At 46.2% G+C, this 13,352-nt stretch overlaps 3 protein-coding genes across 3 annotated transcripts in view; 1 reads left to right on the plus strand and 2 right to left on the minus strand.

The window, feature by feature from the left end:
- The window catches only part of KIAA0753 (KIAA0753 ortholog), a 57,377-nt gene extending 53,739 nt beyond the window's left edge, over window positions 1-3,638 (minus strand). Inside the window, exon 1 of the mRNA XM_033091617.1 lies at window positions 3,431-3,638. The gene's annotated coding sequence lies outside the window, so the exon portion shown is untranslated. The remainder of the gene's footprint in view (window positions 1-3,430) is intronic.
- Window positions 3,639-3,791: 153 nt separating this feature from the next.
- TXNDC17 (thioredoxin domain containing 17) lies at window positions 3,792-6,555 on the plus strand. Its single transcript, XM_033091625.1, has 4 exons — window positions 3,792-4,028; window positions 4,586-4,667; window positions 5,088-5,163; window positions 5,796-6,555. The coding sequence occupies exons 1-4, from the start codon at window positions 3,884-3,886 to the stop codon at window positions 5,862-5,864; spliced, it is 372 nt and encodes a 123-aa protein (XP_032947516.1). The 5' UTR covers window positions 3,792-3,883; the 3' UTR covers window positions 5,865-6,555.
- Window positions 6,556-6,922: 367 nt separating this feature from the next.
- On the minus strand, window positions 6,923-13,348 carry MED31 (mediator complex subunit 31). Its single transcript, XM_033091621.1, has 4 exons — window positions 12,922-13,348; window positions 11,989-12,066; window positions 11,556-11,652; window positions 6,923-7,282 (listed from the first exon to the last, which is right to left on the minus strand). The coding sequence occupies exons 1-4, from the start codon at window positions 13,319-13,321 to the stop codon at window positions 7,090-7,092; spliced, it is 768 nt and encodes a 255-aa protein (XP_032947512.1). The 5' UTR covers window positions 13,322-13,348; the 3' UTR covers window positions 6,923-7,089.
- Window positions 13,349-13,352: the final 4 nt, after the last annotated feature.

Genomic DNA, 13,352 nt, shown 5'->3' on the forward strand with positions numbered 1-13,352 from the left:
GCTAGCCCCAGGACACTTCTCCCTCCTGTCTCCTGCTCTGAAGCCCCTGGGCCCTCTGTGGACGGTCTCCTCACCACTGTGAGGCCCGAGACAGCAGCATTCGCCTCTTCTCCAGTAGACCCAGTCACCCACACGGCAGCAGGCACACGCCCCGCCATGGGAACTCCCACCGCTGCAAGCACCCCCAAAGACAGAGGTACCCTCACAGCCTCAGGGACTACTCCATCGGGTCTCCTTCTCCACATGCCTGACACACCTTCAGAGCCAGTCTCCCTGTCCACGGGTCCTGGAGCCCTGGAGGCAGGAGGCCCCTCAGCTGCCGGTCTCCTTCCCCATACACCTGGGACATCCCCAGAGTTAGGATCACCCACCATCGGCACAGGAACCCCAGCAGCTGTAGGTGCTCCCACAGCCATGGCAATTCTAGCAGCCACAGGCATCTCAGCAGTTTGTCCTCTGTCCGATAAGCCCAAGAGACTCCCAGAGAGTGTCTCGTCCCCCTCAGGCCCAGGCACCCCCGTGGCTGTGCACAGCCCCACAGCCATGGGTACCCCCGCCGTCTGTTTCCCTCCCGACAAGCCCGAGATGCCCCCAGGACCCATCTTTTCCCTTTTGGGCCCAGGCATCCTGGCAGTGGCGGGCATCACCCTTCTTGTGGGACCGTTGGCATCTGCAAATACTTGCACTGTCTCTGTCTCTCCCCATAAGCCTGAGACACCTCCAGAACCAGTCTCCTCCCACACAGGCCTGGGAGCCACAGGCACCCCTGCAGTCACAGGTACTCCGGGAGCCTGTCTCCTTCCTGGCAAGTGTGAGAAAACCCCAGAGCCAGTCTCCACTCCCAGAGGACCAGGTACCCTCGAAGTCGTGGACACCTCAGCAGCCACAGGAACCCTGGCACTCTGTCTCCTTCTCCACGATCGTGTGACACCCCCAGAGCCAGTCTCCTCCCCAACAAGCCCGGGTACCTCAGGAGCCACGGAAACCCTGTCAGTCATGGGAACCTCAATACCCTGTCTCCTTCCCCATGATCCTGGAAAAGCCGCAGAATCACCATCCTCTCTCACAGGCCACAGCTCTTCGGTGGACACAGGTACCCCCGAAGCCACTGGTATTCTGGCAGTCTGAACTCTTTCCCACAGGTTCAAGACATCACTAGAGCTGCTTTCCGGACACATGGGGCCAGACACCCACACAGCAGCAGGCACCCTCCCAGACCCAGGCACATCCATAGCTGCAGGTAGCCCGGTGGCTGGAGCACATCTGTGCTTGGGCATGCCAGATGCCTCGGACACCCCCACTGTCTCCGGCAAGCCCATAGCTTGTCTCCTCCTGCACAAACAGGAAATATCCTCATAGCCAGTCTCTTGATCCACAGACCCACAGACCCCTAAAGCTGTGGGCACCACAGCCTCTTGCTCCCCCATAGCCTGCCTCCTTTCCCACAGACTCAGGACATTCCCACAGCATGTCTCCTCCCCAACAACCCCTGGCACTGCATCAGCCAAAGGTACCCCCATAGCCTGCTGCCTGTCCCACAAGCCTGGGATGCCACCATACCGCCCATGTTCGCCCATGGCTCCTAGTACCACCCCAGCCTGGGATAGCCCTACAGGCTGTTCTGCGCCCCACACACCCGGGACATTCGCACAGCCTGTCTCCTTCCCCAAAGCCCTAGGTACTCCCATAGCCTGTCCTACACCCCACAGGCCTGGAGCAACCTCAGGACCTGCCTTCTGCTCATCAGGACTAGATACCTCTGCAGTCTGTGCAGCTTCCCATGACCCTCGGTCACCTCCAGAGCCTGTCTCTACCCACACAGCCTGTCCCCTTTCACTGAATCCTGGGTCACCGCCACGTCTAGTTTCTTCTTCAGAACAAGGCACCCCTACAGGCTGCCCAGTGCCCCACAGGCCAGGGATACCCCTAGGGCCTACATCCTCCAGAGCTTGTCTCCTCCGCCACAAGCCTGGAGTTTCCTCCTCCACAACTCTGGACACCCCCATAGCCTGTGCCCTGCCCCATACGCCTAGGGTATCCCCACACACTGCCTCTTGTGCCAGAGCCCCAGGCACCTGCACTGACAGACCCCTCTCCCACAGACCTGGTGCACCCCCATAGCCTCTCCCTCCCTCCACAGCTCTGGGTACCTCTACAGCCTCAGGCCACACCATGGCCCCAGGAACTCCCATAGTTGGTGCTTTTGGCCATGGGCCTGGGGCAGCGCCATAACCTATCTCCTCCACAGCTCCAGGCACCCCCTCCGCTAGTCCTCTCCCCAGCAGGTGTGGCGCAATCCCAGACCTTGTCTCTACAGTCCCAAGCACCCCCACAGGAGGCACCCTCCCAGCCTGTCCCTGCCCACACGAGCTGGAGGGCCTCTCACAATTCGGCCCTACATCAGTAGCTGCAGATATTCCTGAGGCCTGGGGGACTGTCCTAGCCTGTCCTTTCACCCACGGTCCTGTGAGGCCACCACGGCTGGTCTCTATCCATGAAGCCCGGCCAGGTATACCCCTTTCAACTGGCCCCTCTCCTGCAGGCACAGGATGGAGCTCGACTCTGCTTCCTTCCCCACATCCTGACGCTGCCCTCATGGCCTGCACCTTCAACCACAGCTCCAGAATACTCTCGTGCCCCATAGATCCTGGACGACCTTTTCTCTCACAGCCCCGAGGACTCCTACAAAATGCCTCCTCCTCCTCCTCCCCAATGCCAGTCGCCCACACAGACCCGGCAGGCCCCACCACCTGGGGCTCCCCCACGTCCCCGTTCACCAACACAGCCCCAGGGTCCCTTGCAGCCTCAATTGAGCCTGCAGGGCCAGGTGTCTCCGAAGCCTCGTTCGCCCCTTCGGCCTCAACTGTCTCGGCAGCTCGTCTTCTCTGCCGACCGTCCTGCAGCCTTTCTGCACTCACACAGCGCGTCTCCCACACCGAGGACCTCACCCGGCGACTAGATCCACGGCCTCGGGACGTCCCTACACCCCACCTCTTCCCCCCAGGCCGTCGGACTCCGCGGCCCGACCTGCTGGGCCCCACCCCGCGGCCCGGCATCTCTGCCACCCGCTCGCCCCTGCGCAGCCTCGGCCAGGCCCCACGGCCAGCCGCCCTGCTCATAGCTCGAGGACAATTCCCGTCTTCCCCAACGCAGCCCCAGGGCACTTTGTCTTAACACCTTGTTCCCAAGGCTGCTCCACACACGCACTCACACACTCAGCTCCAACCTCGTAGCCTTATTCCCTCGCAGCCCACCCCCGCCCAGCCCCGCACGCCCGTCCCCCAGTCCCGGATCCCCCAAAGCCTAGGCAGAATAGGTAATTGGGGGCGACGAGCGGCAGGATCTGCCCCGGGTCAGGGTCTCCTCTCCCCCAGGTCCATGATTCCTAACGCAGCTTCCCAGAATCCCCCCAGCTCCGGCCCGAGCCCACCTGGCCTAAGGCAGGGCGCGGCTACGGGGAAGTGGGCGGGGGGGGGGTCCCAATTAGGCCTCGCTTCCGGCCGCTCGCCTAGTCGCCATAGCAACCGGCGCAGGGCGGCTTGGGAGCCGTTAAGGATCCTAAACCACCTAAGGGTCCAGCGGCTGCATGGCGGGAGGTTTTGCAGCCACTGTAAACGGGGCTGGGGCCCAGAACAGATTGGGGCAGAAGCCTGGGTTTCGCAATGGAGCCAGCACCGTAAGATCGGAGAAGTGAGAGCAGAAAGACGGTACGGACGAGGCATGGCCTTCAGAGGCTCCCGTAGCACCTCCTAGCTTTCTGGGATCCTTTAGGCACCGCCCTCTTAGGCCACCCGGAAACAGCTTCGCCCCGCCCCACGTGGGGCCCCGCCTCGCGGCGGTGCGACCCGAAGGCTCCGCGGGCTGTCTGCCGCTCGCTCTCCCGATGGCCCGCTACCAGGAGGTGAGTGTGTCCGGTTTCGAGGACTTCAGCCGGGCTGTGGAGCTGCACAAAGGCAAGACCATTTTCGCCTACTTTACCGGTTCTAAGGACGCCGAAGGGAAAAGCTGGTGCCCCGACTGCGTGCAGGGTGAGGCCGGGATTCGGGGGCTGCCGCCCAGAGGAAATGACGGGAAGGCCGAGGCGATGGCGGAGAGCGGGGTTGGGAAGAGGTAGAGGGAGTCTTGCCCCCGGAGATCTGCAGGGCGATCAGAGCTGTCATCCTGCCTCCTTCTCCTGCCTTGTTCCCGTCTCTCCTGCTGTGAAGTCCTTCCCCGCCCCAAGTGCTCTTCCTACCATTCGACCCATATAATCTTAGAATCCAGTCCTTTAAAACTTTTCACGTCCCCAGTATGATTAATGTCTTACAGTAGACGTGACTTGGTCTCCTTTGGATGTCAGCAAATATCTATGCCTTCCATTGTTATGGGCGCTGTGGCGTCGCGACAAATCAGGACTGGGACTGAGTCCTTTCCCCTTAAAGTGGCTCTCAAATCAGAGAATACCTGACTTCTGTTAATCTCCTCTGTTAACTGTAGGTTAAAGTCTGAGTTCTTGGCAACACTGAGGGGAGGGTAGAGGAGCCCTGTGTGTCTGTGCCTGATTGTACAGTTGATGTGTGATTATTTTATATCTACTTTTTGGAAGCTGAACCAGTCGTCCGAGAGGGGCTGAAGCATGTTCGTGAAGGGTGTGTGTTCATCTACTGCCAAGTAGGAGAAAAACCTTAGTAAGTAGCAGTGTGTACTGTATCTCAGACGTGAACTAGACTTGCAAACTTAGACGGGAAGGACCTTGGGACTCAGGTTCTACCTTCTAAGGTAGTCAGATAAGTCCAGCAATGATAAGACATTAAATACAAATAAAAATTTCCAATATTCAGCCATTTGCATTAGGGAAGGCTAATTCAATGAATTTGGCTGGTGTTAGTTCAGAACTTAATTGTCTTTACATTTATTTTATATTTTGATCACACTTTAAATGAAAGTTTTTATTTGGGGGAATAGATAAGTCAGTCCTCGGGTTTTTTTTAAATGTTTACAACAAAAACAATAGCTAAAAGACTAAATTTAGGAATATGTAAAATATTAAACAAAACGTAAGAAACCAAGTAAATGTTTTTCATGATCACTTTTTCTTTTCAAAATAGCTGGAAAGATCCAAATAATGACTTCAGAAAAAATTTAAAAGTAACTGCAGTGCCTACACTACTTAAATATGGAACGGTGAGTATCTTTCTTTAATGTGTTGGGGCTACAATTCACCCTGTCAAAACTTTTAACTTGTTCTGGATTCAAATTTGAAAAGGTCTTGATATTCCATCGCAAACATCACATCACATTCCTGTTCAGAGTGCATCTGTTCATCCCGTGGCCAATCCCAATAAACTATTAATAATGCAAATATCTAAATATTACATCTTTTTCATGCTTTTTAAAAGCTATTCTTAATTTAAAATTGTATAAGCACTGTTCAAGAAAGTTGGTTTACAGATAATTTCTTAAAACACTGGCATCAGTGGTGGTTTTCCATTTAATCCATAATTCTGGTTGAAAAGAAAGGGCACCTCTTCTAGTTTAGTCATGGCACTGGGATTCTAAATTAAAGAGATGAGGGGAAGGGTGTTGGCATTAGGCTTGCTGTTTCCTGTTTTAGTCTCTATATTTAGAGCCAAGTGATTTATCTTAAAGCAAAAATCTTAACTATTTCCTAAAACTTGTTGCAACTGGTTGATAATTCATGAATGGCGTAATTTCTCTGTTCCAAGGTTTGTGTCATTCAAAGCAGAACAACTCTATCCTCTCCTAATAACATTTTTGTAGTTGTGGGTTACAGTTTGACTGTTCTTCTCTTACAGCCTCAAAAACTGGTAGAATCTGAGTGTCTTCAGGCCAACCTTGTGGAGATGTTGTTCTCTGAAGATTAAGATTTGAAATGGCAATTGTCTTGATTTCCTGATTTGCTCTAGTCTAAAAGAAACTGCATATTTGCTTTGAATTCATGTTAGCAATAAATAAATAATTACGATGTAAAACAATTAGTATGTCTAAACAATAGAGTGCTATATTAAAATGCTCATGAACCTTCTAAGCTAGGTAAAATAAATCTTCAGGAGTGGCAGTATTAGCGCAAAGGAATGTATCACTGGAGGTAATAGAAATTAGACAGCTTCCCAATCTCTAAAGGAGTTAGGAACTTTTACCTCAAATTCCATGAATTTACAAAGAACCGTTATTTCTAAAACATCTTCGGCTTTAGAATTTAGAATTTAACCTAACCACTGAAGGAAAGCACATCACATCTAATCCAGCCTCTGCTTCATGCAGGCAGTTTTGTTTTACAACTCTGAATGTGCTTCCCTATTTGGGATGAGGTGGGTGGCAGAGGCCAGAGACTATATAACCTAGTGGTGGGAACGACTCTAGCCCGTGAGTCAGTCACTGATTACCATTTACTAGCTGTGTAGCCACAGGCAAGTTACTTCACTTTTCTAAACCTCAGTTTCCTCCTATAAGAACAAGGATTATTCTGAGAATAAAATGAGAATGCAACTAAACACTTAACGCAGTGCCTGGCTTGTGGAACCTGCCAAACAAAATGTGAGCTTTCCCAAATAAGCACAAGTATTTGAGGCTCCTCATCGTTGTTCTCGTCTAAGGTCAAGAGTCCAATTAGTAGTTAACCACCAATCGTCCTGCCATCAGTAGGTCAGCGACATACCAATGATTCTTCCATAAAGCTCTCTTGCAATGCAAATAGTGATATAGGTATGTTCTCCTCTCCTGCAGAATTTAAGAAACTTGATGCAGGTCTTGTGCTCTCATTTAGAGGTCATTGACTCCATTTGGTGACCCGTCCCTTGCCCCATCCCCACTGCCTCTTTAAACAGATCTAAAGCACCTAACATTGCTGTTCCCATTCAATTGAATGTGTTAAATACTAACAATAACTTAAAAATCCACAGGTAAATCAAAGCAGAAATGGTTTTGGTTCAACAGCAGTAATCTATTAACAATAAAAAGTTAGTTGGATTAAATAGCACACTAAAGGTTTTAGCTGCTGCCACAATAAAGGTAGGTAGAAGTCTTTTTGTCTTCACTGTACAAAAGCAATATATACATGTCTTAAGAGTCTGGTCTGGATCCAGCTTTTCATTTTCCTGATGTGTTATTTTGCTGTTGCTGCTCTGCCAGGGCTTGCTGAAGGCGCATCCGCTTCCGGGAATAGTGCTGCCAGTGCAGAATTTGCTGCTCATCAATAAATTTCGCACATTGAGCATTCACCAGCTCCTTGCGGAAGTGTTCATATTGGAGCAGTTCTAACATGTGTAAACACTGAGGGTACCTGGGTTTAAGTTTATAAGTTAATGATCAACATAAGTTAAGTCAATAATGCCAAGCTCTGTGTCAGTTACTCAAAAATGAGCTTATACCCTACCACTTCTATAACATCAACTTAGTACACTTGGGTAGTACAAAGTTTGTTTTTTCCTGCTTAGGCAAAGAAGCTAATGATCAAAAGTCAGCATTAAGCAAATTGTCAAAAGTGAGAAAAGTTAAGTTCTGAAATATTAAGTACCTTGCCCAAGACCACACAGTAACTGGTAAGCGGAGTCAATATTTGGGGGCAAATCATGCTATTCTATTCTGGTGGTTTCCAAGATGAGGAACATGAACATTTTAATTTTAGTAATTATGTGTTTAATTGATAACTTATTGGTTTTCCATCATTAAGGATAAAAAGACAATTTGTATTCTAAAAGTCAATTTCAGAAAGAACTATGCACAAATATTGTACTCTATTATTTCCATGTGGACATACCAATTCTAAAATTACTTTATGTATTCTCTGAGATTGAACAAATATGTAAGTAAATGTACTATGGATAAAGACAGCCAAATCTCTGGCTATTAGAAAAAGAGACAGATAAAGGGGAAGGCGAGAGTGAACCCAGTTATTGAGCTGGAATTGAAAATATCAGTATGAACTTCCGACTTTTAATATATAGATAGATACAGAAATACACACACACACACACACACACACACTCACAGAATTCCTAACTTTGTGTGCTGAAAGGGCCTAGAAGCAATGAGACTGGTACCAATGAGCACACTTAGTGCCCAGATCGTGGATTTTAAATCATGTTTTCCAGGATACCTTGGAGAAGTGGCTGATTCCAGGGCTAAGGCAGGGGAAGTACAAGATGAGTCTGGAATATTATGTAGTGTCCAAAAAAAGTGCTCAAAAACTTACGATGAAGGTATGTTTAAAGTAGTCAGGAGCCAATCTGAAGGGGCCCCGAATGGCCATTATCTGGAATCACTAGAGCAAGAAAATACACAATAATAATCCACAAAATAAAAATAAGAATCCAAGAGTCCATACTGAAACAAGTTTTTAAATGAATAAATCAGGAACGAGGGAATGTTCCTTACAACTGAATTCCAACTAATAAATATAGAAAGAATGATGTAATTGGAAAATCACCATAGTTAAAATTCTTTAAGGCAAGTATCTTCAATAGATGCTAAAATTAGTGGGTAAAAATTATAAAAAAACAAGATATTTACATAGTTTCAAAGTATTTCCTCATAAGATACTTATTCAATACAAAAGAAAAAAGTAGTAACCTGATACGGAGAAAATGCAGCCACCACCTCAACCAAATGATCAAAATTAACATTACCAGTGGTGGGTAAACTGACTTCCTGTTACTCCTGATGTACAAGATCACTTCTGTGTCACAGTCATGGGGAAAAAAAAGAAAGACTAAGGAACTCAGAAGACATAACAAAATGCAGCACATGAGCCTAAACTTGATACTGTACCAAACAGAACATTAGTCAGACAGCTGGCAAAATTTGAATGAGGTCTGATAATGAGATTAGATAATAAAGTTAGACAGTAATGTTAATGTTCTGATTCTGATGATTGTATTATGGTTTTATAAGATGTGAACATTTAGAATATCTGGGTGAAGAATATACGGGAATTCTCTCTACTATTTTTCCAAGCTGTTTTGTAAGTGAAATTATTTCATATAGAAAAGACAAAATTTAAATGAGTCAATTAAACAACATTAAACCACACAGGAAGTACACAGAGCCAAAATTGTACAAGTAACTAAAGTTCAGAAAACAATGACTACAGCAGTGCTTCTCAAATTTTAATATGCATATGACTCACTTCTTAAAATGCAGATTCTGATTTACTAGGTCTGGGGTCAGGCCTGAGCTCTGCATTTCTAACAAGCTCCCAAGTGACACCAGCACTAAGGACCTCATTGAAGAGCGGGGCCCAATACCACATTACAGGTTTGCTATCTCCACTCCAAAGATTCACGGTTACTTGTAATTGTTGGTAGCTGAGCCTGGAATGCCCTACTCACACGTACCCTGGCTATTTCCTTTTCAGGAGGGCACTGGTAATTAAAAAGGGTCTGAATACCAGCTCTTCCATTCACCAGCTGGGTGGCCTTGAACAAGGTACTTAACTTCTCTAAGGTTTAGTTTCTTCATTTGTAAAACAATGTGACAACCAAGAGAATGGTCTCAAGTAGCATTTAGTCAATAACGGGAATTTAGATACAGTGATCATTTATCAAACTTATAGAAGACAATGCTCAGAATACATTAAATGACACATAAGAAATTAAAAATATTTTGGTAGGCTACAATTATAGAATTAACAATATGAGGTACAAAAAGAAAGTTCTGCATTTAGATTTTTAAAAAGTGAGCAAATATAAATGGCGAACTCAATTAATAATATTAATGGAAATAACTGAAAAATTTTAGTTCACATAAAGCTCCCAGCAAGTCAACAATGGGAATCTTTGCCTCCCACCCACCCCCCAAAAAAGGTAATGGAAACTTAAGTTGAACTAATAGAAGTGTAATGTCTGTATGAAGGAAAAAAATGCTATTTGGTCCACTGTACCCTTACATCTGAAGGCCTGTGTTTAGTTCTTGGCTGAATAACAAAGCACAATTGCAAAATATCCGAAGGAGGGCAGATGAGAAAGGACTGAGGGTAGTTGAGAAAAAGAAATGTAAGAGACATTGTAGTGCAGATACTGGCTGTTAGTGAAGCAGGTCAAATGGTGGAAAGTGTCAAAAAGTCAGTTGCTCCTCTCAGCTCTAGCCATGTCTTGATTTGCAAGAAAGGCCTGGAGTTACCAGCTTTTCCAGATTGCAAAAAGTAGCTAGAAATCTGGATTATTACATGAAACTCTACAATCTTTAAATGCTGGCAATTATTAAAATAAAAACCTGTGCAGACTGAATGATATGCCACAGAAGTTAATTTACAGCCTCTCTTGAATTTAAATACCTGAAGGGCCATTGTCTCCATAGGGCATGGACTGGTTCTAGATTCAGGGACAAAACTGGGAACACGGGTTGAAGCTACATGGAGGTATATCACAATTTAAAGAAGAACTTTGTAGCATTTAACTAACAATGGAATTGGCTGTCCCTGAAGAGAGCAATATGTGCTCACTGGAAACCTAACCACAGTGTAGACAATCATCTCAGCAGCGCTGTGTGTGAACTTGATGGTGTCTAAGACTAAAGACTCAGTGTCCAACGCTGAGTCTCTAAGTCTACATACATACATGTTGCAATCTAATAAAAAAGTCTTTTCTCTAGATAGTAAGTGGTTGTTTATAAGGAGCCAGTAAGGTACAAAGGGTCCTGCAGGCAGGAGGAGGATGTGGGCTTTGTGACTCAGCTATTAGACACATCAGAAAATTGACCAGGACAAAGTACAAGTATGAAACATTTTCCTCTCAAACTTGTGTTTGTGTAGAAAAAGAAAAAGACAAAAAGTTTCACTACTGCTTTCTGACTACCTAGTTAAAACAAAGCAGAGGTTCAAATAATTCAAAGATTATTTACCATTAAAAGCAGGTTTGTGATTAACATGCTTCTTGCAATTTAGTACCCCTTAAAATGACAGTATCTGTTGCACAGCCTGAATTGTGCGTGCGTGTGTGTGTGTGTGTTTTAAATTAGTACAATACTTGGCACTTAGGAGGCCCTAAAAAAAGAATAGTTGCTATTAAGACACAGGTAAGGCTACCTTCTGCACAAAACCTTCCTTACAATTACCTCTTTCTACATTCTTTAATTTTCAGCCCATGGCTATCTCATTTATAGAATTTGGATTCCTTGAGGTCAGAAAACCAGTATGTGGTGAATGGTACAAGATAACGTCAGATAAAAAAGCCATATCATATAGCACCTTAGCTTAAGAGACTGGATTTTATTCTAATGGGAAATCATTGAAAGAGTCTAAGCAAGAAAATAACATGTGTGATTTACATTTTTAAGAGATCAATATGGCTTCTGTGTATGAAATTATTTTCCTTTGTTTAGCTGAGGATGGTGTGGAGGGGGGAAGGTAAGAGTGGAAGCAGAGATAACCAGTGAGTAGATTACTGCAGTAATTCAAGTTAGAGATGAGTGTGTCAAGTAAGGCGGTGCCAACTAAAAGAAGTGGAGACATTCAAAATATATTCTTTCCAGTGTGAAACTAAGAAGTCTGTTAAATAGCAGTGTTTTGGAGTATAATAAGGTATATACATATTTAGGACTATAAAAATTAAACTTACTTTAGATACTTGGCATATTCTGGTTCTTTCCAGTAAAGCAAGTACTTAAGATAATTAACAAAAGCTTTGTCTTTGAAGTAACCTCTCTGGGCAAGAACTGAAAGGCATAAAAAAAAAAGAATACATCTGTAGAGCAAACCAATCCTTGGACTACTGATTTGTGATTCCTAACATAAAGAATTCACTTATTTAACATCCCCACCACCAACACACACTAATTTCAAAAAACAAGTCCAATTTTGCTCAAATATATACACACACACACATATATATATACACACACATATATGTAGTATGTATATACACCAGTATAAGTGTAGCAGTAATTCCATTCAATTGAGAATGTATAAAAGTAGACACTATTATGAATTGCAACTGTTCTGTCAGAAATCATTAACAGCTACTCAATTCAATGAGGTGCTCAACAACTTACAATTAAGGTAATTTGGGTTGGCTAAACATTGCACAAATTCCAACTCCAACTGAAACCGAAGTCGATTTCCAGCATCATCTAGGAGAGAAGATAGCAAAAATCATCCCAAATGGAGGTCATTGTACATAATATTGATTTGTAGAAAGAAAACCGGAAAGAAACCTGACCAATGCTGAGATACATTTCTACATAAAGGACAGGTGATCGTTTTTCCCTAACCTGGGTGTGAAAGGAGATAAACCTTTCTTAGAAGGCGAAGAAACGCAAAGCCCTGATTAGAAGGAGTAAGTTAGAAGTTTCTCTACAGTTAAAGAGATGTCATCAAAGAAAACAAGAAACACCGGAGGCAGGATATTTATCTCCTGTGAGCCACTATGTAAGGATTTTAACAATGATCACTGCGGTAAGTGGTAATAACTGTGCCTTCCTCTATTTTAATAATGCGTTACGACAACTGTTCCGTGATTAAGCAAAAGCTAAGTGAATGCTAAATCAATCAGGAAAACGTTTAGAATCCAAGCTGAAAAAGAGATGGAGTTGTTGCAAGATCACGGAGTGTGTGCATTTGTGAGAAGCGTCAGTGGCAGAAAAATATACAAGCGTGTCGACGTATTTCAAACTTCTGCAGTTCATTCGAGAGGCAGGAAACAAATAGAGACGGTTTAAGATTGAACTCTCGGTTAGTCTTGCCCAGGCCAGAAAGCCCGTGGGATCGGTGTTTTGATTAGCAAGTGAGGAAAAAAAGGTCTGCGAACAAATCTGACTCTGAAAAGGCCGAACTACCTTCGCCTTTCCAGACGCTAGAAGAGCCCTCGCGCCTCCGGGTCCGAACTCTTACCCCGCCAGGAGTTAGGAGTCCGGGGAAGCCGGAGGAGATGTCTGGGCCCGAGATAGTTCTCTTCGCGAAAACTCCCGGCTCAGAGAGCTACTGACCTGTCTCCATAGCGACAGCTGCGGCCATCACAAGCAAAGACGCTAAAACGCCACCAGCCCGACACAGCAACGGTCGGAGTGGCGGAGGAAGTTCCGGAAAACGCGGCTCCGCCTTCCTGTCGCAGGGCAGTGTGGGATGCGGGGCGGGCACAGCCTGGCGAGGCGGCAGGAGGCTCCGCCCATCTCTGGCCTGCCCGGGTTCAGTCCCGGCTCCGCCTTCGCCGGCTCCCGGCCGGCGAGGGCAAGATGCTGTGGCCAAGGAAGCGCTTGTGAGCAGGGCCCCGCATTTGGAAGGGAGAGTCCAGCCTCCATGGAACTCCTGTGCCTTCACGTCGTCGTGTCGGGGCACTCTCGTCCACCCTTGTGTCCGCGGTGACATAACACGCCATTGTGACGTCATCCCTTACCCTGTGACGTAACCCAGAGGCTAG

This window comes from Rhinolophus ferrumequinum, chromosome 21 (assembly GCF_004115265.2).
Source record: "Rhinolophus ferrumequinum isolate MPI-CBG mRhiFer1 chromosome 21, mRhiFer1_v1.p, whole genome shotgun sequence".
In the NCBI taxonomy this organism is placed as follows: domain Eukaryota; kingdom Metazoa; phylum Chordata; class Mammalia; order Chiroptera; family Rhinolophidae; genus Rhinolophus; species Rhinolophus ferrumequinum.